At 32.8% G+C, this 27,946-nt stretch overlaps 1 protein-coding gene across 1 annotated transcript in view; it reads right to left on the minus strand.

Annotated features, from left to right (window-relative positions):
• Positions 1-2,051: 2,051 nt before the first annotated feature.
• The window catches only part of LOC147080019 (uncharacterized), a 30,746-nt gene continuing 4,851 nt past the window's right edge, over positions 2,052-27,946 (minus strand). The window contains exons 2-5 of the mRNA XM_085947543.1: positions 10,377-10,608; positions 9,256-9,306; positions 4,170-4,339; positions 2,052-2,896 (exon numbers count right to left, since the gene is read on the minus strand). Coding sequence (XP_085803669.1) covers positions 2,471-2,896; positions 4,170-4,339; positions 9,256-9,306; positions 10,377-10,590 — 861 coding nt within the window. The 5' untranslated portion in view covers positions 10,591-10,608 and the 3' untranslated portion in view covers positions 2,052-2,470. The remainder of the gene's footprint in view (positions 2,897-4,169; positions 4,340-9,255; positions 9,307-10,376; positions 10,609-27,946) is intronic.

Below are 27,946 nucleotides of genomic sequence, written 5' to 3' on the forward strand. Positions count from 1 at the left end.
AAGGCAACATAATGCGGTTATAATACATATCTCATAATAAATGCAAAATGTGATTGTAATAATACTATTAACATACCTACTGATTTAAAATATTACCTATTCTGGTGGTATAGTGAGGTTTTATTATTATTATGTAGATGAATGAATAATGATAATATTAAGTATAGTAATACTATGCCTATGGGCAATAATTTAAAATTTTAAAATTAAACCTGATAAACCTGTGATTATTGTTATCGAGTGTATAATTACAATAACTATTTAAATATCTACAGCATATTGCTAAATAATTTAACATCTTAACAATAAAGAAAAAATCAATTTAAACTAGGATTTCAATCTGATTTCAATGATCACACAATCTGTCATTTTTCCTTCCAGTCCATACACACGGGCTTCCCGATACAAACCCTTTTGTGCAGGTAAGGTTGTGGTAAAGCATGAGCTTCTTTACTCATTTATTTTTCAGTTGATCATCAATTTATTTAACCTACACATTCTAAATTTAATATTAAAAAAATAACATTGCCATGAAAATTTTCTAACCATTTTAATATATTGTAATCACACCAATATGATTATTCGAGTTTCTGTTCCTATATAAAATCCCAATATTAGGTGGATACATTATTAAAATAGGTCGGACATGAATGAAAACTTTCAATAACCATCCTAATTGCCATTCGAGTTCATTTTTCAACTACATTCAAATACATATCGTCGTTCGGCATGCAATACCGCGTTAGCGACAAAACAAAATTGTGCAAGAGAAAGAAAAAACGCGCGACACATTCGCGGTATCGCCTTGCAAATCACATACGCGCTGTTACAAAATGACTTAAAACCTCAATTTAAACAAATATCCAGCATTCTATGAATGCACATACGTGGAGATTTATATTTTGAATCAAATGGAGTCAAAATATACATTTCAGATAAAGGTCGCTAACGCGGTATTGCATGCCGAACGATGATGTCTGGCAATATTTCACAGACAACTGCAGCTGCATTAGCAAAATAGGACAATAAAACTATGACTACATGAATGATGATTTACAATATTGATCTTCAGGGGCGGGTTTACCTTTGGGGTAAATAGGGACGGTCCCCACTTAAATTTAATGGAAAATAAAATTCAAAAAAATTGCTACCAATTGTGTAATAAAAGTTAGTTGATTAAAAAAACTATTATACACTTTCAATATAAAATATTCTTCACGAGAAATGGACGTTAGCCACTTTCTCAACCTATTAGGTCCATACTCAGACTACAAACACAAATTGAAAAACAATATGTATTTGCCAGACCCAGGATTCGAACCTGGAACCCTTAACATTAAAAGCCGACGCGTAAACCACTTGGCCATCGTGGGGCCGTCATTAAATATACAGCATTAATTTTATATTTTGTTTGACATAGGTACCTAATTAACCAATTTTTTAAAGCTTATATTAATAATAAAACAGTGACATGTCTTCGAAAATTGTTGCACATTCTTATTATTTTTATAGTCTTGGGTCACCTCTATTGAAAACCGCTGCTGCAAGATAGCATGCTTCTGTCTCTGTCTCTCTATCTGGGATACCCCTTTCACACCCGGTGTTATGGGTACGAGTCAAATGACAGGGATTTGGTAGCGGTATACCCACTTGGGACTATTCAAAATAGAAAAACGCACTGAATATATTGTATGCAACGCATACACGTATACTGTTTTGGGCTTGTAGTAGTAACTCTTGCCAGTACAAAATCTCAAATCACTTTAGTATTAAATAGTACTACGTAAACAAAGTCGGCTATGTATGTAAGCGGGACATATATGTCATTATATATTATCGTCACCTCAATACTACAACTAAATAACTTGATTTTCACTGTTTTTGAGATAGCTATTGAATTTATGATTCTACATTTCCTTCTCTACAAAATAATAAAACTAGGTAAGTCAGAAGTTATGGGAACTGTATTAATTTTGTGTTTGAAAATATTAGATAACCTTAAAACCATAAATGCATTAAATAAATAAAATAATATATCTACAATATTTTTTCATACAATTGGACATTATTTAATTGTTCCCAATTAGATAAGCACAATTTACCATTTTTATTTTAAATAATAATTACATATAGCCTAAATTTATGTTAATCAAGTAAAGTTTAAATTTCATTTTCCCAACAATGACCAAATCAAAGTTATCTAGTTGTAGTATTTAGGTGACGATATATTATAAAGATTAGATTGTTATGGTATATTAGGTCTATTTACAGCACATGGCCCCTTAATAATCATTAATAAACTAGGTACAATATGAATATCGAATATTTTGTGGTGGTTTAGCTTAAAACGCCCCCTGACCCAAGATGGCTTTGAAAGATAAGCACATATGGGATATTTACACATGCGGTGAAGACTGCCTCTTGGGAGAACAGATAAAATGGCAGAGATTTTCGAAAACATGGTTTTTGTTTAAAAACGGTTCTGTCTTGGAGGTGGATTAATAGGTGGAGATGGACTGTTATTGTGACAAGACGTAGCCGGTGGCGATGGAGTTAAATTGAGGCCCTGATTATCGTAAGTGTAATCCAGAGTGGAGTCTTCAGCTGGCAGGCGGTTATTTCCAACAGATGCGGCAGCAGCCTGAGCTGGTGTTTGATTCGAATCGTTGCTAGCTGAACAAGCAGAGGGTTCGTTCGACGGAGTATGATTGCGTTGCAAGTCCCTGGCACTCAGTGATTGTTCACCTATGACAATAGTTGGTGGTCCTGCTTCAGGGACAGTTAGAGTTGGACCAGTGGTTCCAGTATTCCTCTGTTCACGCTTTGGAGGAGCTACTGGTGATTTTGTATGAGGATTCTGATGTGTCATGCCTGTTGTAAATCTGTTGTTTGTTTCCTGAAATGAAATAAATACATTACGCGTGTTAACTTTTCCTCTTGTAATTGAAATCATAATGTTGATTCGTGGATGATTTATAGATTGATTGCAAAGGAAAGGTTCTTGGGTTCGGAACCCCTCAGGACCGGAAAAATGCACAATATTTTGGTAAATGGAATACTACAACCTCGGCAATGTATTGCGATGATATTAAAAGCTATTAAACAAAATGTTTGCTTAATATTGGCATGTGTAAAAGATAAAATATTGTGGCACGGATGTGTAAATGGACACTACGGTCACAGTCACATGGACTGTTAGGCCACACGCATATGATAGCCACTCATGGGTCGCAGCGACTCATAGGTAAGTATACCACCAATGGTTATAGTTGCAAGCCAAGTGTAAACACAATAATCAAAACACAGCATATAGGGAATATACCCTGGAAAAATTACGGGTAAACATAGTGAATCGCATCTGGTCGTCGAACTGAGAATTCAAATTTCAGATTCAGTTTGCTTTTAAAATTCAGTTAAATCTTGTCTAACCTAACTATAATGGATAAAAATATTCTTCCATTTATGAAATATCTAAAATTATGTATGACATTTTAATGGCAAAATTTTAAATAGTTTTTATCTATTATGGTTTGGTTAAGCAGGGAATTGAATTTTATAAACTAACCAATACCTTCTGTATTCTGTAGTAGCGGGCATACGCGAGAAGTTTAGGACGCACGTAAAGGGGACATAAGATATGCCCAAATTGCGTTAATCTGTGAACTTTAACCGCCCACAACGCACCAACTACCTATTGGAGCTTCTGGAAGTTATAGCAGTGTCAAACGTGGTAACTATGTCGTCACATATTATGAAGTCTATATACAATCATACAAAGAAAATGAAATCAATTCTACTTAAAGATGGCTAAAAGTATTAAAAAAATGCATTGGCATTGTGTTCTCATATATTATAAAAGTTTCAAATGTCTAGCTAGTCGGGAAGTTTAATCGATTGCAAGATTTGTACCGGACAAATAAGAATACGAGCTAAGAAAAACGTTGTAAAAAAGAGTATATTTTTCACTTCCAAATTAAAATATAGAATTTGTAATAAATTTACCTAAGTAACTAATTATGTCACTTTTATAAAAAGGTTATTATAATATTAATGAACTCTGAATTAGTATGCACTGGAACCGAACCTTTCAAATTTTAGGGTTCCAGATAGTTCCGGTTGGGTGCGTATTTTTTCTAATGTATCAGATAGGTAGAAAGTTTATCATATACCTTAGCCTTGGGTGACCGTAACTTGCTTCTTATCCAAGCAAAAAATTTGTTGAAGTATGAACGGCCGTTTCTGCAGCAGAAGACGCCGAAGATCGCAAACAGCAGTACCAAAACCAAGGCGACAATGATGGTCATCACCGACAATTGAAGCTCAAGCTTACGAATTTTTTCTGAAACACCAAAGTATAATAATGATTCGAGAATGCCAATTCAAAAGAGTCTAGGTATGTGATAATTTGCAACTTTACAGGAAAGAAATATGAAATAAGGCTTTAATTGGTTTGTCATATTATATTTATCACTAATTACACTAGGTACAACTTATCAAACAAAATTTCTAACTTCGTCATGGAATAATTCTTGCTAATGCATTTTTGGGGTCCCATAAAATGTCCCTTACCTTACTTAAACTTACTAATAAAGTTGTGAGATTATCATGTCAAGATCTTCCATAGACAGGTTTTCAAAATAATTTGGCTATATTCCAACATCATAAAACTGAACCTTTTGATGTTCGGTTGTGTTCAGCTATTTTCGGCCAGTCTAATAAGGAAGCAGCCCGTATTACACGTTGAAAATTGTCAAAGTTACTTTCTATATGAATAAATTATTAGACTACTGTTCACAACAAGATCTAAGCCAATCCAACGAATTTAGGTTTTTAATAATTAATTTATAACAATAATTATTCTATTCTGTCATGTTATTTTATAACATAACACACTAAGTCAAGGAAGTCTTTACGAGGGCAACACTACACAAAAGTACGACCGGACCACGCCTGCGCACGGGATAGTTTGTACGGAGTTCGCGACACTATTTCCGGCGCTATAGGAGATAGCGGGCTTTCTACACGAAGGCGAAGCGGGAGTCGATCTCTCAGTTTAGACCTTTCGAAGGAAGCAGACGTCTTGGCCAGTTCCGAGCCTCGGACCCTGGGCACAGGGCTTTCGATTTCCTGACGTTTTGGAGACGAGGACGATGGCCATCTGAAGGACGCCCCCCCCCACGCCAGGAGATCGGAGGTACTCCACGGTCCCCACACGTTGGAGACGCACTCCTCGATTCCGTCCTGGAAGGAATCGAGGGCAGCGAAAAGGCTGGAGAGCCTTTTGTGTAATTGGTATTTATTGTTCATTTATGTTACGGTCCACCGAACTAGTCTTTGTTTCGAATTAGCTTTTGGGTTTTTGTTCTAATTTATTTAAATATTGTATCGCATTAGGTGCTCGTGAATCACTTAAGTAATTATACATTTTTATACACTGTAGCCCGCAAGTTATCTTATTTATTAATATACAATTGTTGAAATTTCTCTACTTGCTTTTCATTTAATTATCCTTCACTATTGTCTCTATGCATCATCATAGAGTGGCGCTCAATCCGAGATATTTATATTTATTCCATCTTTATGTAATTTATTATTATACAGGAACATCCAACGAATGAGTGTAGTAACCGGACGGGTAACTGAGGTCTTAGAGGTAATAAGTCAAACCATCCACGACCCTGCATCCTATTTCCCCGAGTCTCATGCTTATCCCTATCCTATATCCCGTTCCATATCCCCCTCTATCCCTATTCCTAACCCCCATGGTAAAGTCACTATATGACAATTCTCAGCAATTCACTTAGAAGCCCAATTTATTATTATTCGATAATTAACAATAGAAAAATAAATTTAAATAATTTCACCTCTTTAATTATTAGTACCTACCTATTATGATATGTTGATAATTAATACTGGGTAATAATTATTGAGTTTGGAAGGAAATAAGTTATTAAACCCACTTAACGGCCCACATGCTCAGCGTAGGTCAAAATGGAGCTTTTATGGTATTTTTAGAGCATAACCCTGGACATTCCTTAAACGTTGTAGATAATCTATTTATATAATTTTGAAGCCTTATTATCCTTTATATTTATTTTAAACATTTCATGACTGCAAAATGTATTTTTAATACATAAAATAGTATTCTTTTAAACCTCTCGCTCGAATGTTTTAGAATATAGTCATATTTCAGTACATCCATGTGCAGTGGTGTTAAGATTTTTTACATTTGTTAATTTTTAAACACATTTACAAAACCATTAGTAAAATTAATGTTAACATTATATAGTAACATATTTACGATAAAAAATTATATTTTATAATCTTTGTGATCCCAAATTTGACAAGAATTAGGCATTTTATTGTTCATAAATGGGCACGATTAACACATTTGAAGATAATTCTAAAGATCCTGATTATAAGCTATGTTTTTGACCATTCAAATGTGATAAACATCCTATGAATAATGAATGCTTTATAATAATTATTGACCTAAGAATAAGGTAGTATTTTTTTGAAATACATCATTTATATTGACATTTCCCAGTGGCTAAGCTACAACATACGGCCGTAGCCATAAATTGACAAACGATAAATGAAGTAGGTAGTAAGATCATGTTAACACGCGTGTTTGAACATGTACCTAACTGAAAAAATTTTATTTTTTTTAAAACGGTACATGTTCAAACACGCGTGTCACCATGATCTTACTCTCTATTTCATTTATTATTTGTCAATTTATGACACAACGTTTACACACCTTCTATATGTGCACGAAAGTAAGTGTGCTTCTGCGCAGGTCCGTTTTTAAGTTGTTTAGCTATAGTAACAAAATTATTAATTTCATGTATTTTTCTCGGAGCTATTTATTTCATAATGACTATACTTTCTAATATTAAATATGCTGGATCGACGATATAGTTAGGTTTTGCAGAGGTAAATGGAAAAACAACGCGTTTAAATGTGAGAAATGGAACCTAGCTGTGCGGTGACTTTTGATTGAGGGTATGCTTTTGTAAAAAAATATAGGTACCTACCTATGACACTCACCTAAAAAGTACCAATGCAAAAAAAAATATCATTTACTAACGTTTTATAACGTCTTTTTGATATTTAACTTGATTTTATATACTACTCTTCTAGCAATATATTAAACAGTTTATTTTCTGCCTTCATCATGATTTACACTCTACAGATTTTTGCGATTGATATTAAAGCCAGTGTGACCGTCTTCCTTGACCCAGTCTTCCTTGTGCCAATCTGTGTAACAAGTTTTTTTTTTTTGAGAAGAATGACTTCAATTAACCAAAAAAATCTCAGGAATTACATCTTTTGCATATCTTTAACTATCACATTTCTCAACTGTTTGATGAGCTGCACTAAAAATTAGAGGAGGAATAAATGTGTATGAGTTTACTTTTCAAGAAATGAAAATATTGTCTATAATACATTACAGCAGTTTAATTGTACATAAAGGAGTTCAAGATTTTACCTGTAGTTTTAGAATTTAATGACGTCTAATATGGCTATATTAACATAAAATTTCTTTAAACCGATGTGTATAAACATTATTAATAAGTAATATCTCCATATTTCCTTCAATACACTGATTTTCTTGCTTGAGTGTTCAGAGTGTATCTGTTACCTTGTAGGATTAATTAATAAATATAATATGTTCAATTAAGTAGGTACGCCAATACAGCTAAATCCAAAATTGGTTGTGTTTCTGTATTTATACATCTATGCAGATTTGTAGTGAATGTAATATCATTTTTTTTTATACTTCTTATGGCGCATTTGGGAAAACAGATCAGAGTGTCTTTTTGGCGTTGGACGTCCATGTAACGCGTTTGGCGTGTGACGGAAGTTGCGCGTGCCGATGCAACATAATTTATTATTATAATTATTCAATAAGATTTGAGGCTATATTTATGTAAGTATTATTTATGAGTAAAATTATATACTTATATCACATGTCAATTTATTTATTAGCGGTTTATAACAATTGAAGACTATAATAATTATTATATTTCATCACAAAAGCCAATATCACGTTTCAGTTAAACCATTAAATAGACTATGTTTTACTTTTGATTTGTAATAAATTATTATTGTTAACGAAAATAGTTGTACAGTCATTGGTTTAAGCAAAGATGGTCGAAATAGCGTATTACTGACGGTACCTATATAGATAAAATACCCTTGAGACCAAAATGAATATACTTAATCATAATAACACGCCAATAAAATTTGATTTTTTTTGGTTTTGTTATTATTTTTTGTTTTAAAAAAGTATAACTTCTAACGCTTTTTTTTTTAATTATTTATAACCATGTCCTTGATTTTTCGTACAAGGTGGTTGTTAGTAATTTTGAACAATCACAAACACCCAGGCTTTGAGAAAATCACATAAATATTGTGTCCTCACCGGGAATCGAACCCAAAACTCTCGGGTGGAACGCCAGCGCCTTACGCACTGCACCACGAGAGCCGCCCTGTAATATCACTTTACAGACAAAATTATTAAGTAATTAATCAAATTACTATTTAATTAAAATTATTTCAATGTACCTTTGCTAAGATACTGAAGGCGTTTGGTTTTACAGTCGTGAGTCCCATTCAAAACAAAATTCCGTCTATTCGATGCTTGCATAAAAACAGTGCTAAGGCTAAACATCACTAAGGTAGCGAATCATGAAACCTTGCGAAGGCTCAAAGCAACAGTATACTGAACTTTGAGAACAGTTTGTGACATAAAGAAGAGATACGAGAGCGAACTGAGCAGCCTCTCATCACGCTTAGAGTGAAGAGGCGACAATGGACCTGGCTCGGCTACGTGTTGCAGACGCCTGAAAAGAACTTCAACCTAGCTTGCCTGTTCTTCAAGCCAATCTATTTCTGATATTCTGGAAGGCCACTAAATACTATATACTTTGTGTATATGGCGGAACTACGGGATGCAGCATGACTTGTAATGACGCATGAAAACTGGTGAGCGACAGGGATTCTTAGAGGCGTCGTGTGGTGTCCATATACTCTAGTTAAGGGGCAGACATGGTCGAAGAAGGAAGAAGAAGAAGGTTTTCTTCAATATCTTTGGGATACAACTGAGAAGGGTCTTCAGAGCAGGAGATTAAAACGGTACCTACATGACAAAAAAGATTCATCAATTTTGTAATGTTTCATGAATCATGTTGTATAAAGATTACTATAATTCTGTTAATTTATTTAATAAACTATTTGTAATTTTCTCACCTGATGTAATGCCCTCATCTCGTCTTATGTAGCGTAAATCATGAAGGTATTCTGAAAATTAGAAAATAATAATCAATTTGGGCCGGCACTGTTTAGCTTAGCACGAGTTAGTCTAACTGCATGTGACCATTGCACGTTATGAAAGATAAAAACCAACACATTTTTAATTAACTATTTCTTTTTTTCAACGGATAATTCACAAGATTTAAGAATGTACCATTCTAATTATTGAACATACATAATTTTGAAAAACACTTCTGAGAAAGTATTTTATAACCAATAGAAAAAATCTTTTTATATCCGCAAACTGGATAATCGGGAGTTTACTGTATGTATAAATATTTTCTCTTTGAATGAGAATCAGGTACCTATTCTGAGATTACAATAATTAAGATTACATTAAATCAAGAATAATATACATTTGAAATGTAAAACATAACATGTCAACGTCATATAATAATATATATTATAGGGGCTATGTCTTTCCTTGCTGAGCAGTGTCGACTACATACTATGCTATTTCACCACATATCCATGATAGAGATAATCATATTATAGTGAAAACCTTAAACGAAAGCAAATTTAATAACATTTTAATACAAGTTGTGAGTTTATTTTTGAATTTAAAAATTTAGAGAGCGATGCAGGACCATAGTTAGCCGCGTAAGTCTCTAAGATACGTGCCTAACTCTAAGGGGTCGATTTTGATGACCTAAGTTCAGTGAGAAAAACATATATAATTCTCATTAGAAGGACTAAGTGGAAGAGAGATACAACATGTGATGTGTTTTTCTTGTTAGAACGGCTGCTTAACGTTAATGGTTCTGCATCACGCTCTTAATCAAATCTTCTTTTTAATATTTTTGAATATTTAAACACGTTGAATCTTCTCCTAGATGGGGCCTTCTGAGGTTTTTATGTAAAAATTACTGAAGCATTTCCAGTTTGATGTGACATTTTTATGAGCAAAAAAATATATCTTCATTTCGGAGTTTGTATGTGAGGTCCTTTTTTGCCTCATAATAAGATTTTCTTCATCATCTTTAGTATTATAACAATTTAAAATATAAATTATCATTACCCAATTTGTTTTAAATTGTATAAACTAAATAAGTTCTAACCTTGGCATGAGTTGGCGCATTGATTTGCGTCATAGTTGTGATGCTTGGATTCGCAGACGGCGTCACATGGTGCGCATCTTCCGTGCTCGGGTGCGCAGTACTGGTGTGGGGCGCACACAAGTTGCCCGCAGCGCACTAGTGTATCAGCCGGCAATGCTCCTCCTAGCACTATGGCCACTTGCGCTATTGAAACCGCTAGCACGGCAATTAACATTGTTAATTATTTCCTAATCTGAAATAGAAATAGAAATAGAATAGAAAAGATTCTAAAGTCGATAATGGGGCACCACGATTAATTCCCAAGAGCTCCGCAGGATATTCGAAAATTTTGATAACCAGACAATCTTTTCACTGCCAAGCAAATATTATTGGGTAGATACCTGTAGGCCGGTTATTTTTGGAATAACATAAATAACTATAAAATAAGAGTTTTTGAGTGAGTGATAGCAGTGCATTAATTGACATGGAACCAATGACATTAATATGAACGAAGCGTCTGGAAAAAAAAATGACACTCACTTTATTGTCGGGTCTGCCGAATGGCATAATCTGTTCTAATGCCATTACAATAAAGGTGGTATTTCTATAAATTCCTGATGCTTTTTGTCGACTCTGCCGAATGGTTCTGTTCGAACGGGTTCGCTCAAATCTACATTGACACTAGAAACACTGTTCTAACACCATTACAATAAAGGTGATATTGCTATACATTCCCGATGCGTGACATCGCATAATGGAAATTGCGTGACGTCTACCTATGCATGTGCGAATGTTGCTATGCGCAAAATTACTTGCTAGCTACTGTATTGAGTACGTTGTCCATTAATAATGTCATTGCATGAAACATTACTAAAGTAACTCAAATGCATTTAATTATACTCTGGTCTTCCCAATTTATATGTGCCTTCGAAACTTGGACGGTAAGGGCAAGAAATGGACAAATGGATGCATTTGAAATGTGCCGGAGAGTTTTGTGGACATCCAAAATAATAAATGAGTCCATCGAGAAATTCAAGACAGGCTTTCCTTGAATCGACTGTCTTACACTATTCAGCTATATAACTCACAAAGAGGATAACGAAAATGAAAAACTTGTCATAGGTATTTCGTCAGGTTGTTGGTCGGAGAAGACGAGGAAGCTCCCTCCAGATGAAGGTATAGCAAATCAAGAGTGCTACGTATTTTCCAGACATATCTGATGAGCTATACATTTTAATTAATGCGCTCGCCAAAGACATAAACATTTTCAGTGATCTACTGTGTATTTTGTTTTTGAAATTTTATTGTATTGTATAACATTGTTAATGTTTTTTTATTTTTCTCTCTTCTCTAATTATGAATTTTTATTTAACTTGTTTGAATAGAACCTTTTTTTTTTAAATTTCGTCAACGTTCCTAATCATGATTTGTTCCACCAAGTTTTGTTTATTATATTAATTGATTATAAGATACCTTTATCTATATAATACTACTACCAATACTACTATTTCGCTATTTCTCACACTTTTGATTTATGGCACATAGCACCTTTCTTCTCAACGGTATTCAATTATTGAGGTGACTTGAATATTACATCTTCTTCTTCGCAATTTCCTGACTGAGGATTGTGGCACTCATGAATTGGCGAAACAATCTGAGGTATCCAATGTTTGGTTTAATATTATGTGAAAAGACAAGATAGTGCGGACAATAAAAACGGACACTAATGATCCTAATAATAATTATTATGACCATTCGATAACCACTTGTGGATGCGACAGGTTGCAACCACTCGTAGATGAGCACCCATGGTTATAGCTGCAGGCCCAGGTATTCATAGTTTGACTCAAAAAGCGAAGTATCTGGGTATGATGAATGTACCCGAAAAACTGCGGTGGGGGGGTTCGCGGTTGATGCCGCAAGAAGCAATGGGTATTAAAATAATAACTAAAACCATAACTGTTTGACAATAGGTTTCGTGGAAGTACTCTAAATCTCAATAGGTACCTATATGGTACGTATGTCAATTCAAATGTTCTTGTCTGTTTTTGTTGTGTTTGTGTTTTGAATGTGTTATCTGTTTAAGATGGCCGGAAATACCTAAGTAATAAAATAGATAAGTATATGGCTACTTATGGGTGGTACTTTGCCTAGATTCATCACTGCCTGTCTACAGTGACGTCCCTAAGCAAAATACCGCCATTAGGCAGACTTAGAATACTGACCCCTTTCATTTTTTATCTCAAATTGTATGCAAAATTGTTAGATGCACCTACCTCTTTTACTATCTTAACCTGACAAATGCAACAATAATCTTTAAAAAAATTACATAGGTAGAGGTGAATTTAATATTTAAGACGGTCAATAACACCAACATAATATTTGTTATCCGATAGAATTTGCTTATTGGCCGATATAAATAGTCAGTATTATCAGTTATTTTAATTAAATTTTATTGTATAGGTATAATCTTTTAGTTTAAACTATTAATTTTTATCACAAAAAGCTACACAAAACCGTCTTATAAATTTGTACTGAGTCTAAGTACCTACACATTATCATCGACTGAGGATTAGAGCATTTCTACGAAACCGACTTACAGACAGCGATGCTTTTAGGTACCTACGTGGAGGTCTGGGGCACTGACAGGCAACGTTCCCTCTATTGTTTTCTATTGTGTGTGCGGATCATCAACGGATCTGAGCAGTGTCACTCGTCACCCGGTGCGGTACATTTACACCCCCCCCCCCCCCCACAAACGCGTGTTTGAACATGTACCATTTAAAAAAAAAATCGGTTAGGTATATGTTCAAACACCGCGTTAACATCATTTTACTCCCTACTTCAATTATAGTTTGTCAATTTATGGCTACCGTATGTAGCTTAAGGGGACGTTCTACAGAATTGGCCTTGAGAATTGAAAATATGATTTTTTAACATGTGGTCCATAATATCTGGTCTACTAGTTAATATAAAAAGGTCGTGTCAAAGTTGTTTGTGTTAATAAATTTGCTCTGTGACTGATCCGACTCATATTTCACATTCATTTCATCAGGGCTGTCGAAGACATAAATCATAATATATATTTATAATTTTAAATTTTTATTTATAATATATATTATTTAAGTTTTGTGCATCTAATGCCGGGTCCACACTGGCAACAAGTTAATTTGCTGGCAACCTCGTTAGATTTTACGATAATTATTGTAAAATTTCTTAAGCAATTATGGTAAGTATCGTAAAATTTAATGAGGTTGCCAGCAACTTGTTGCCAGTGTGGAAATGGCTTAATATCCAGTGTGGTTCACGTAGTGGCATGGACCTGGGGTTAGCTAATTCAGGAAGTCAACACCCATGATAGAATTTTTTCCAGTTTTGGTTGCATTATATTCCAAAACTCTTCTGTAAAAATCGTTTCCGAGTTTATAAATGGAAATTTCTCGGTGTACATAGTAAACAAACCTACGAATAAAAAAAGACAAAAAGGAACATACTGATTCATCGCAGTAAAATCTGGTAATCAAATTCGCCATTTTGAAAAGCGACGATTTTGCGTAAACAAATATCACGTGGTCTGTACGTGTGCGGCAAACTTCGATTGTGTTTGTAATTTTGTGCAAAGTGCGAATGTAATGTTTTCAAATAATTGATATGGATTAATTATACCATCGTATTATTTTCTCGAAATCATAAACATACTATAATAGTATTTGAGTATCAACCTATGTTCAATTTGAATTGGGTTATAATAATAATATACCCGTATATATATCAATAGTATGTTTGCTACAAAATCCACCCAAGTTATCAGTACGTACTTGCACAGGTTTGATTAAAAACCATGATGAAATTAACATTTAAAAAATATGAATGCTTAATATTATTTTGACAGCCCTGTTTTCTGATCGGCTTCATCTAGCAGGTGTTCATAAAATAATAATAATTCTCCGCGCGGCAGAAATTATCAGTAATAATAATAATATTTCTTGAAATAAAATCTCCGATGATTAGTGATTTTTGCGAAAAGATCGATTTAAATTGACGTAGTTACGACGCCGAGGTCCTTTTTATACTAAATTATATTTGAACGGCGGGCTCTTCAGCGGGCCCTTAAGGCGTATTGGTTCGTTCGCAAGAATCAAATTTGACGTAAGCTCCAAAAAAAATAACCATATTATGCGAAGTGCATATTATCGAAGTAAAAAATCAAATGTCGCCTCGCTCGGCATCTCGCGGAGTAGATACGAAATCAGAGGTTTTAAAAGTATTGAATTAATAATATTTTTTTCCTAACAAATTTTATAAACATTTTTGTAGTAGGTAGAATAAATTATAAGAATAAAAATAGTAGACCTCCAAATAAGAACCTCATATTATTGATATGCTGAATTTGTGAAGTGACACCTTTTCTTGAACCTATCATATTGTAGGTTCAAATTCAGTGCAAATATTTTTCAAAAAAAAATCTAATACTTATGTACGTTTCGGAGGTGTTTCAAATTTGTATATTATATATATCGATGTGTATGAATACAAAAAAACACGAAAGTGTAAACAAATATAATTTTATTAATTTTCATGAGCTAACATTACAAATTATAAGTTTAAAACATTCACAAGATGGCATGAAAGAATTCTGTTTTTATTGCGTTTTTATTAAATTATAAAAACATCACTCATAAAAGAAAGCAGTTCAATGAATATTTGACAAGGCACATTTTTTTTTTAGATTTAGTACACAACAATTAAGATTTAAGAAAACATTATTATAATAACGTGTATTTGACGGCAGTACGTTTTGGTCGCCGCGGAGGATTTCGGAACATTAGTGTATAGAAAGTTAATAATTGGTTCCTTAATTAGTGTATAGGCTTAACGGTATGTAATGTATTAGAATAACTATTAAAAATTGTTTTTTTATAATTTTATTTTCTTTTCTATTGATAGCATCTAATATAATTATTATATTGAGGGTTTCTTATATCCATCGACCGTGTTAGTCTAGGATCAACGAGTTCAGGCAATACACAATTCATATAAATCTTGTCACTTGTGATGTGAAGAGTAATATTGTTTTTATTATTCAATGAACTAGGTTCTTACCTCAATATATTTTTTACTTGTGTTAAATAATTACTAATAAATGCCTAAGGTGATTCCATTCAATTTAACTCGGCATTAAATATATTAAATTCTAATGGATTTAAGTTTTGTACTATTTCATTTGAGTCGTTTTATGCAATCCTGGTTTCGCCTTTCGGCATCGTCAGGCACTATGCGCACTCATCAAATACGCACTGATAACGAAAGCAGCTAATTCTCACTTAACAATAAAGTAAGGTAAAAACTTTATCACCTACCTATTAAGTCAAAGATCACAATGAAAAATTTAACAAACCATTATTTATGAATAGTTGAATTGTGGCAGTATGAAAAAAAAGATTTTACCACAAACCATCTGAAAAATACATATATCATAAAACATTTACGTGATTTTGTGCCCCAAAAGACTTTTTTATTATTATTTTGACGATTAGGAAAATTATGACACATGTTTCAGTGGCCATTACGATGACAGTATTCGAATACGTATTTTACATTAAATTTTCTACCAATTTACTATTTGTGACATAAACCACTTAAGATCGATAATAAATAGACCTTTAAAAATGATATTATTTTGTTTCTATTGATAATGCCAATAAACATACTCCTGGATACGTCCCTTTGAAAATAACAAAACATGGCCACCCAGGTACTTACATAAAAACTGAATTAAGTACATGCAAAGTTTTTCAAATCGCTTAAAGCCCAACCAAGTAGGTATTTATCAAAACAATTAAAGTCCACCTATATTAATTTTATCTAAACTTCTTATCAAAATATATTTTTTTTTATAAATGTTGCACCGAACGAATACCTTCAGGACTTCCTCGTAGCCATCGTGGTTATTAGATTAAATTGTCTTACAATATCTCACATGCTGCAACCATTTGTATGACAATATAATAAATAATATAATAAAACTACATTTTTCTCAGTTTGACATTCAGTGGTACTTTACGATGTTTTATATTAGTCAACACAAATTATAACGGCCTACTCGTGTGGTCCGAATAGAACGATAATGGTATATATGCAAATAATTGCAACTTGCCAATTTGATTGTTACTGCAATGCGAGTAAAGGTCATTTTCCCATGAGTTTTGTAAATCAAAATAATGTTCGCGACGGATTAAATTTTGGAAAAAAAACTTCGTCACCCGTTGAAATTCCAGACCGTACTAATGTTAGAAATAAGAAATTAGTAAAACTGTATGGATTAATCGATCAAATGGTCTCTTTTTGCTAATTTTGCAAAATAATTATATTTCTAAATTGTCTGAAAATAGGATAAATACATGAAAATGTACGACGTGTTTTAGTAATATAGCGTCACTAATTGTACCGAATTTATGGGGTTTTATTGATTTTTTTATTGTAAAATAGTATTTATAATATTACGTAAATGTTATATTATAATAAAAAAATATTTTTATTGTCAGGATACATTATTTTGTGAGAAAACATCATTCAAAATTGGCTAATGTATACTCAAATGGTTTTAAAATCTTTATTTTTTTGATATTAAAAAAAGTACGTGGGTTAATCAATGAAATGTATTATTTTACGCATTTCTTTCATACAATAAATACCTGCAAAACTATTATTAACTTCAACATCCATTGTGGCGTGACAGTTGTTTTGGCCAATTTCGAAAACAGGACCGACTATTTGTCATTTATTTTAAAAAGCAAAGCGATTTAGAAAATTTTAATGACACAAAAAGTTTTATTTGAATACTATTTACTAGATTTTAAATAAATAAAGAGTTTATTGTGTATCAGTTCGTTTTAAACGTGATTGCTATTTCCGCAATTCCGAGAAGACAGGAAAAAACGGGTCTAATGGGGAATGCTAAAAGAAATAGCGTATTTCAAAAAAACACTACCTTATTCTTAGATCAATAATTATTATAAAGCAATCATTATTCGTAGGATTTTTATCACACTTGAATGGTCAAAGACATAGCTTAAAATTAGTATCTTTAGAATTATCTTCAAATGTGTTAATCTTGCCGATTTTTTGAATAATACAATGCCTATTTCTTGTCAAATTTGGGATTAAAGAGATTATCAATATAATTTTTTATCGTAAATATTTCACTATAACAATTTCGATATAAATTATACTGATGGTTTTATAAATGCGTTTAAAAATTAATAAATGTAAAAAATCTTAACACCACTGCACATTTATGTACTGAAATATGACTATATTCTAAAACATTAGAGCGAGAGGTTTAAAAGAATACTATTTTATGTAATAAAAATACTTTATGCAGTCATCAAATGTTTAAAATAAATATAACGGATAATAAGGCTTCAAAATTATATAAATAGATTATCTACAACGTTTAAGGTATGTCCAGGATCATGCTTTGAAAATAGAAAAAAAGCTCCATTTTGACCCACGCTGAGCACGTCCGCCCTTAAGTAATTCGTCAAAAAATTCTTTTTTAATGACTATTAATGCATTCGACAAATTCGAACGCATAATTTTTAGTTCTCCAGCTTTCGGGAATATTTGTTTTATATCTTGTACCTACATAAAGCATAGAAGCATTTATTTTTATAGCCAATAGTAGGTACATTATCAATTAACTAGATCGCAACCAGATTTTTTTCGCTCAGCGATCTCAAGCCTATTCATTCGTTCTTCGGGTGTTTCCGTCATTATTTTCAAAATTCCATCTCTTTTCAAATTTTTCAATTTCGTAAGAATATCCCGGTGTACTTTTTGACTTGAATGAATTTTTAAAAGATACAACCTCCATTCAATCCACTTCTTTCCAGACGTGAATTCTACTTGCATATTATTTGCTGCGGAGCATATTATTATGATGCATTTGACACAATCATCTGTTTCCGAATAAACAAATATATCAGCAATTCTTACTTTTTGCGAATGCATTGAAGATGGCATTTCTGTTTTGACGATTCCAGATAGCCATTCCAATTTAAATTTATCGCAGGACATCTTCTTAATGATCGTAATTGAAATATTACATCCACTCCTTATTGACATTTTAAGGGATAAGTTTTCTATAATAATTAATAAGTATAATAATTGTACTATATAATATGTAACTGTGCAAGCAATCGTATTGTTCACTTGAATTGTTTGTTACGTATTTAGTATAACTATTACTAAAATCTGACAAATGAAACTCTCTTTTACAATATTACAGGAAACATTGCTGACAGGTTTAGAGGTCCTCTTGCGATTAAACTAGGTGTCGGTACTTTCTAAAGTTGTAATGATAATATTCATTCCTCAATTTGCCGCCCCTAAGTAACGCATGGCCTACCTACCCCCATAGGATGTTACTGCTTATGTGGAACTTTAGAAACAAAAATCCGTCCATATCCCAGAAGACGGTTACCATGTTATTGTTGGCAGATTTTTTCACCTTGAACTTTTTAGGGGTTGTGGAAATTCATTGTAGGTATCTATCTACCTTTAATAATATATATTCTATGTCCATAATTTATTATGTGATAGGTATATTTTATTACCGAACGATCGTTTATTGTTTATCCGTAAACATATGAAAAACAAAATGCTTCTAATTTTTTTTCTATATAGGAAATTAACTGACCGTGGTGGGTATTTCATGTACAGACTAGTACAGTGATGGCGATCCTATGACACACGTGCCTTTAGTAGCACGCGAGATAACTTTGTATAACACGCGAATATTTTATTTTTAATAAATAAAAAAATACCTCGAAGTAATAATTTAAAAAAAATTGTTTTTTCAAAACAAAATTACAAATAAATTTTTCAATAATATTTACCAATCTTCGAATGTATTGATCGTGCAATTATAAATAAATTCAATTGACAAACCTAATGGAATTTATCGACCGTTATTCAAATATAACGGCTGCTTCTTATTTTTCCTCAAACATAATCGCTAAAAATGGAAAACCGTTCAGTGATGGGGAATATATTATGAAAGAAGAGCAGTAAAATGCGCATACGATCTCTTTGAACAGTTTGAAAACAAGAAAAAAAATATTCTAAGAATAAAAGATATGCTTGCGGCTAGAAACACGGTGAAAGATAGAATCTCAAAAACTCAATTTTAATTTATTAACTTTTTAATAGTATTATAAAAAATATGTATTTCGTTTATTTCCTCATGGAAAAACTGCTTGGCACGCCAGACAGTCGAAAAATAATATTTGGGAAATTTTGAATTTAGAAAGGTTCACCAGCCCTGGAATAGTATGATAGCTACTTTTACCCCGTACCTACAGCCTACAGTAGAATTACTGTCATAGATAGGTACAAGGTACTGTGATAATTTAATTTTGTTGTAATTCCAGATTCGGACATGAAACGAGATAGAGATAGAAATAATCGATTCAATGAGCGCGATCTAAACAAAACCGTGTCGGAAACTTGTACGTATGCAGTTCATCGTATTACACTTCACCGTGAAATGTTGTATCGGAAATATATGGCCGTATATTAAAGATCGTCCAATCTTTGTGTATGTATACTGTATAGTAGGTACTGACTAGAGGTGGGAAAACTGGTCGATTTTGAAGACTAAGTATACGTACAACCAATAAAAAAAGTATCGAAACTTGTTCCAAAACACTTACTAGTAGAATTTGAAATATCGGGTTCAATAGCATCGCTAAAATACACTGAGCTTGGCTTTTCGAAATGTTCTATTTATTTTAAAATTTTCATCAACATTCTAAATTTATGAGTTGTTTTTATATTAGATTATAATATTCTTGTTAACATAAAATGAATAACAATGTTTTTTTTTTATTTTAAACATGTTTTGAGCAGTCATAATAAGCCCGTGCTGTCATCTCACCACTTGCTAAGGGAATGTGCTGCTACACAAAATTTATGTCCTATTGTTCATACATAAGATTGTGTAATTCGAGTGCAGACTAATAAATTAAAATATACTTGTATTCAAGTGCTATCTCGCTCTCGCATATTTATGTCAGTAGTATTAAAAGTTTACCAACTTACTAGCGAGGACTCGCGGTTTATCATCACGAGTTTTTTGGAAAAAGTTTATTGGGCAACACGTACCTACTGAGCAGTGGCGGCCGGTGACAAGAATATGAGGGAGTGCAAAAAAAACTCACCTATTTATACAAGAAGTCCATCTTCCATCGATTTTGAAAACACGTCGATAAGACGAACATCTATACTTAACATCGCAAGAGCATTTAGCCTGTCTTGAGTCATTGTATTTCTCAAAAATGACTTAACCTTTTCTAAAGTTGAGAAATAACGCTCACTTCCCACTGAAATCATCGGGATTGTACAAATTATTTTTAATAGGGTAACACTTTTGCCAAATACTTCCAGTAAATTATTATTAGTGAAAAGTTGAAGTATCAATAATGCTCCAACAGTAACGTAGAAATCTTCTCTACTGTATAAGACTATTAGTTCATTTTTAAGTTAAAATTTGTCACGTTAATAATAATTATTCATTATTTATAATTAAGTATTAAATTACCCGATTTAAAAAAATTCATTTACTAAAATATAAAACCAGCCGGCTAGGTAGGCGGCTAGCTCTCTTCAGTACACATTTTAATTATACGTATGATTTTGAAATGATTAATGCGAAACATAGCTGATAATTTGGCATAATTCGGTCGCGTTGTTTAACTCTAACTGTGACCGCCGATTTTTAAAAATTCATTGCGTGCGGCCGCATTGTAGATATGTTTCAGACGATGCATATTTACATATTCCAAAGTTTTAGCGTTGTCCATCGAGTAATAAGATAGTTATAATAAAAGTTATAAAAAATAAATGTCACCTCCGCGCATTGCCAATCTGCCCCTATGTTAAACGTCGAACTGCAAAAAATGATATAAACTTTGCAACGAAGGAATTTCGGCACATTTAACTTGATGAGTGACATGCTTATTGAACATATTTAAGCCGAAACGTCGATATTGAGTCGAAAAAATTAATATCTTCGGTATTTTCTTTAAAATCAGCCCATGTCAGATTCAAATCGCAGAACGTTCCCGCGATACGACAGTGCTGTGATCTGTCATATAAAATCGCAACTTCGTTTAATGAATGCATTTTCACGATACCTACGATGACGTTATTGAATTGAATCGTCGATTTATGCTCTAAATTCCCATTGATGACATTCTGACGCTACGGCAGCTATCCAAGGTAGGGTTGTATCGAAGTATTAGCACTTATTGTGATCCAAAAGCAGTCTTTATACTTACCCACCTATAGAATAGATGATGCGCCGATGTGAATAATAATTGCTTCATGAATTCGACTCGGAAAATTAATTCCCATTTAACTATAGGACAGTGGGTAGTTATCGACATACTACCTACACAATTACCTACCTAATGATAAGGTTAATGATACCTACCTAATCTCAAAATGACCACAAAAGAAATGGGGCCTTTTTATCGTACTTACTTACCTATCAAAATAGGTACCACCTAATCTCAAATCGACCACGAAATAGGGCCCCATTATCGTTTCAAATAAGAAAAATTATAAATAGGTAGGTAGGTACCGTTCAATGAATGAATACTTGGCTGAGCTAATAATGTCGGCCAATGTAAACTGTCATCCGTCTCGATGTGAATCGCTAATTAAAATAACGATGAACAATAATAATTTCACTTGTAAAATTCTCATTCAACGACAATACCCATGCTCCATGTTCCTTCTTATTGAATAGATACCTACCTACCTATCTGTACAAAATAAACGTAATAATAGATATTATAAGTCCTATGTAACTAGGTACCTACTTCAATGCGGCAAACACTAGGCTAATTAATTGTTAAAAGCTACCCACCCACCTACGTCTACAATTCTACACCTAAGTACCTATTTATTCTCAATAACAGCCTTTCTGTGGAATACCCACCTGATTAAAATCATAATAAAGTACCAAATTAACAAGCTGAACTGAACTGTGTGTACATCAAATTTAAGATACCTACCTATTGAAACACTAATAGTAATAGGGTAATCTCAAAATGAAAATAAAAAAATTAATCCACCAACGTTAGCATAATAATATCGGCGAAATCGGTGAAACCGGGAGCGGCTTACATTGAACTAAACTTACTAAACTAACCGTTTGATAAATAAGACGAGAATATGTTTCTATTTTTGCACTGCATGCATCGACATGACATTAGTCATCAATAATTAGGCTTCCAACTATATCTCGACGCGTGGCCTAAGCGCTTGTGTTGGAATATTTATATCGGCCAGTGTATGATTTTATTGTCCGAACGCCGAGTTAAGCTTTGTGTGCTATGGCATTAGGTACAGGCAACCTCCTGAAGAATTAACTTGGAAAACATCATTTCCAACGAAGATTTATGTAGTCTTATAGAACTTTGTTGGTTTTGATTCTACTAGCCTCATTTTCGATCTAAATTTTTAAATGTATGTGTGAAAAATAGTGTAAATTCAAGGTACACTTTGAATTTTGCTCCTTGGCATGTCTCACCGATGGAGGCATGTGTGAATTGGTCGCGTCTCATTGGTGTAGTTACGTGTGTATTGGTAGACGGTGGCGTTGGCGCGTCAAAATCACATGTTCGAATACGCGCGGAATTCAAAATGATTGATTTCGTATAAGTTTCCGATATCGCATTTTTCGGAATACATGGGGGTTGTATATTATATATTCTTATTTAATCGATGATGGGAGTGCAGTGCACACTTTGCTCCTTTACTAGAGTCGTCCCTGCTACTGAGTATGGGTAGTTTCATACGAGACTTGAGTACACAAACTGGTGGCAGTATTTCCAACACACCTCTAGTACTGACATAAAATCCATGTCTAAATAATACACGGCTCTTGTTAGTTTACAGGAAGCCAGCAGCAAACAAATTTTGAAAATAGCCGGTATACTGGATTATTTGTTAGGTTAGATTAGGTTTTCATTCTTGAATTCATGACTTTTGCCAAAATCAGCTATTAACTTTGAATTAATGTATATATTTAATCTAATAAAATTGGAGACCGTGCATATAGTATACGTTCATCTCTTTCCGATATAAAGCTCACGGCGAACTGTGCCACGGTGAAATGTTTTACGTATAATTTACATGTAACCAAATAAAACAGCGATGACAACCATGGAAAATGATCGGATAAGCCTTCCTTATACCCTGCGCACGGGAAGTGAAGCGAATCTCGCGACCTTATTAACTATAAGCAGTAGGTACCACAATAAAAGAAATTCAAATATGTATGGATGATTGTGAAAAATAATGTGGGTCAGATACTTTATGTTGGGCTGTGTACGTGCATGTTCGATGGATTGTATGACTAGTCAACATTTACGAATGGAAAAGGAAAGTAATAGATATCTCATCAGCTAAATTTGATTAGGTAGGTACCTACCAATGGCGTGCGGTGTCTTTTGAAATCGGGTATGCTATTCTAAATTATAATGTGTAGATATTTTGAGATGTAACATTGTAGTCTAGCTGGATATTCCAATTTAAAAATAAATACAGTATTTCTACCGAATACCTACTCAATGAAATATTTTCAAAATAAATGATTTGTGTTTTTGTCATTAGCTTCTAATTAAAATATACGTTGACGTAGCCATTTTAAAGTAACGAATAACTGTAAAGCATGGAAGAGATTCCAGCCAGTACCACTTGCTCCCGTAGGAAGCAGTACCGAGCCGCTAGTATCTCATTAAATTTATTTATTGGTTACCGCATCCAGAACATCGATTGACCGCACGCCACTGGTATGTAGGTACCTAATCTACATACATTGAGCATAGAGTGGTCCTATTAAGGGAAGGGTTTAGGGTAGGTTTCGCATGAAGCAAGTAATGCACTGTAGCAAAATAATAATTAATAAGTTCTCAGATCAAATCAAGCCATGTTAAGTTTATGAAATCGGCTAGCTACCCCCTTAAATACTAGTTATGATTGGTGCAAGGCAAATAAATTTAGGCATATAACATAAACATAATAATAGATAGATACCTATATATTATAAATTAATGGACACCAATAAAATTAATGCAGATCAGTTTACTTATATAAACAATATACCTATCTAAAGTATATACTACATAATTTACTAATGCTTTATTAAATCAATCAAATTATCATTTGCTTAAAGAAACATCAATATAATATAAGGTCCTCATGCCATCATCTATTGATAATATGGTATATGTATTAAATACACCTACCTAGGATAATTATTTGTCTATAATGCCTACGTAGGTACCTACTTATATATTTATAATAATTATTACTTGATTAGAGTGGAAAAATCGATACTAAGCGATTATTTAATGACTCGATAATTTAAATACCTACGTAAATTGATTTGTACGTAAGTAATGAAAGTAGGTAGGTAGCAGTAACGAAGGGTGGAGGTAGGTTGTTAAGATCGCCATAAATAGTACACATTACACTTTATTTGCTAGTCATACGTATTTGTTTTTATTGAACTAAAACTACAATTTACTGATGGTATTGGTTAGTTTTAAAAAAATCAATTAAAACCCCGCCTAAACCAAACCCTACTAGTTGTGGTATATTTTGGGCTTTTTTGGTCTTTACGACAAAATTGTGCACACTTTTTCATTCATACTTATTTGTTTTCTTTGAATTACATATTACACATATTATTGGTTCATGTTTAAAAAATCATTAAAGCCGCGTTGACACGTCGATCCAAGTACGATACAAGTTGACTTGGACCGAACGCTATCCGAGCGCACTCGTACACGACAGCTTCATACTAATTACTTCTATCCAAGCTACTCGGACCGCGTCCTACTCATCCAAGCTCGCTTGGATAGGAGTAATTAATTAGTATGAAGATGTCTCGTACAAGTGCGCTCGGTCCAAGTCAACTTGGATCGTACTTGGATCGTGTCAACGCGGCTTAAGCCCTGCCTAAACTAAACTATAATAAATAAAAAAATATTATTTTATCTATGAAATATCCAGTCATGTAGGTATGATTTAATTGCGTAATTTTAGATATTTTATAGATAGACGAGTAATGTTTGACTATTATCTATTATTTCTATTATGGCTTGGTTTTCGCAGGGTTTAATTGAATTTTAAAAACTATCCATCACCATCTGTAAATGTTGTAGTCTTATTTCAATAAAAATAAAAACGTATGACTAATAAAGTGTAATGTGCACCATTTATGGCGGAAACTTCACAACCCACCACTACCCTTCGCCACTGGTAGGTAGGTAGGTACTTATTGTCGCCGTATGTTAGAGAAATAAAAATATCAGTCTATACGGAAGAATATTAAATAAGTAGATATATAAATAAGTACCTAAATATTAAATTTCACAAGCCAAAAATGATACAATAAAAATTGCTACGCAATGCTTAGCATTTCTATATTCGATATATTTACTTAGTTACTTGAAATAAATTATTATAACTTACGATACAATAATCAATGTCAAAATGAATGAGTGCTCGTTGCTATTCTTTTCGTTTCTTTTATAATCGTCTCCTTCCATCCAACAGGCAGTCTTCGCCACTGAACACTAATATAGTACCTATATTCATTCCTAGTGTAGAATGAGGAGATTAATATTACAACACCATCATCGAATAGATTCATAAATAATAAATAATGAAGTAATAAAATGTAATTTTATAATTAGGTAAATAAAACGCAATGTTTAGTAGGTAGGTAACAAATTATTCCACTTTTTTATTATTATGCTCACTGGACCAGCTTCGTCCGCTTTGCTAGTTACTAAACATTGCGTTTTATTTAATTATGAATACAATGCATGCCCACCACGAATTGACAGTTAACAACATTAAATAAATTAATTTTATTGGTTTCATAAATCCTCATTGATTAAGTATCTACCTATATCGCCATATGCAAGATAATGTGATAAAAACATAATATTAATTCATGATTATTTGAGAGCTTGAGCGAACTAGTCCATCCAAAATAATGCAGCAACCATAAAATATAAATTCAAATAAAACAAACACACATATTATTATTATAATACTTATTCAACATCAATTTTTCGAGAACGAAAAGAATGAAATAGAATAATATATCAGTAAGTATGTAAGTACCAGTGGCGTGCGATCCACATATGCTGCAGATGCGGCGCATCCTCAAAAATAATCGATAGAGCGCTATGTAATAATTTTATGTATGTACCTAGGTATTATTTATTATGCAATCGTACAGTAAATTTCAATAAAATTACGTAAGTAAATATTTTTAGAACATATCAGACCTATCGCCCAACCAATGAACACACAACATAGTATTGTATCGGCCGCCAGCAGAGATTCAATTAGTTTAGGCTTAGGATTCTTAGGTATTTAATTTTTTTTTTTTGAGTGGCCCCACAACAAAATATCAAAAAAATATCTATCTGCTTCAGACAATTTTGAAACATTTAAGCCCTAATTGTTAGCATTTATTTTTAAATATTTTGGATAATTACATATTTTAGGTTTAAGCACATATTTTCACATAAACACAAAATTAATTAACACAATAACACTAGTGAACACAATTGAAATGTTAGAATCATCTACAAAGTCACTAGTGGAGCAAATTAATATTTTAAGCAATACTGCTGCTAAAATAAAAAAAAATGTTCCTGGACCAATCGTAATAAAAATAAGTACAAAATTAAATAGTGTTTAAACAAAAAATACTGGACTTCAAACGCTGCAGAATATTAAAGCTGTTTTGGAAAATCCATCCTGCCTCAGATGTTGCAAATTTTTCATTTAGTTTCACTTTCGAAAATTTTAAGCATTATTTTATTATTTATTGTAATAAAACTTTTTCTGTTTGTGACTAAATAATAAATTAAACTATTGAAATATATTTGATTTATTGTAGGTACCTAATACTTTCTTCAATTTTTAGCACTTATTCTTGTTTTTTAGCACATAATTATGAAATTTTAATAACATATTTTCCAATTATATCTACATGTTTTAGGTACCTATTATTAATTTTTCAGCACCTAAATTCCTAAGCCTAGTAATATGTTATACAATCACAATTGCGAGTAAATAATAGGTACATTATAGGCATGGCCCCACAAGGGGGGCTGACAGGGCTCTAGCTTGGGAGCCCGGGTGGCGTGGCAATTCGCCCAAAATACACACTAAAAATTTGTTCTAATAGTTAAAAAAATTCGCGCTACTTTGCTTGATAATTATTATCATTTAAAAATAGGTGGTTTTGCGATGTAATTTAATGTGATATGATTGATATAAGTAAATGATAATTAACGTGTAAAATTGTATGTTATAATTATTTTAAGTGTGTTTCCTGACTTAGACTTGTGTTAAAAATAGTTTTTTTATGCAAAATGGCGTAGGGTTCCATGTTACTTGGGTACCTACAACAAAAGGAGGTCGCGATCAGTGCTTCATAATATGCTGAGTGTCGACAACTCAATAAATCAACTAAATTTATTTAAAAA

This window comes from Rhyacophila brunnea, unplaced genomic scaffold, assembly GCF_057557595.1.
Source record: "Rhyacophila brunnea isolate RB1 unplaced genomic scaffold, BYU_Rbru_1.0 scaffold_1, whole genome shotgun sequence".
In the NCBI taxonomy this organism is placed as follows: Eukaryota; Metazoa; Arthropoda; class Insecta; order Trichoptera; family Rhyacophilidae; genus Rhyacophila; species Rhyacophila brunnea.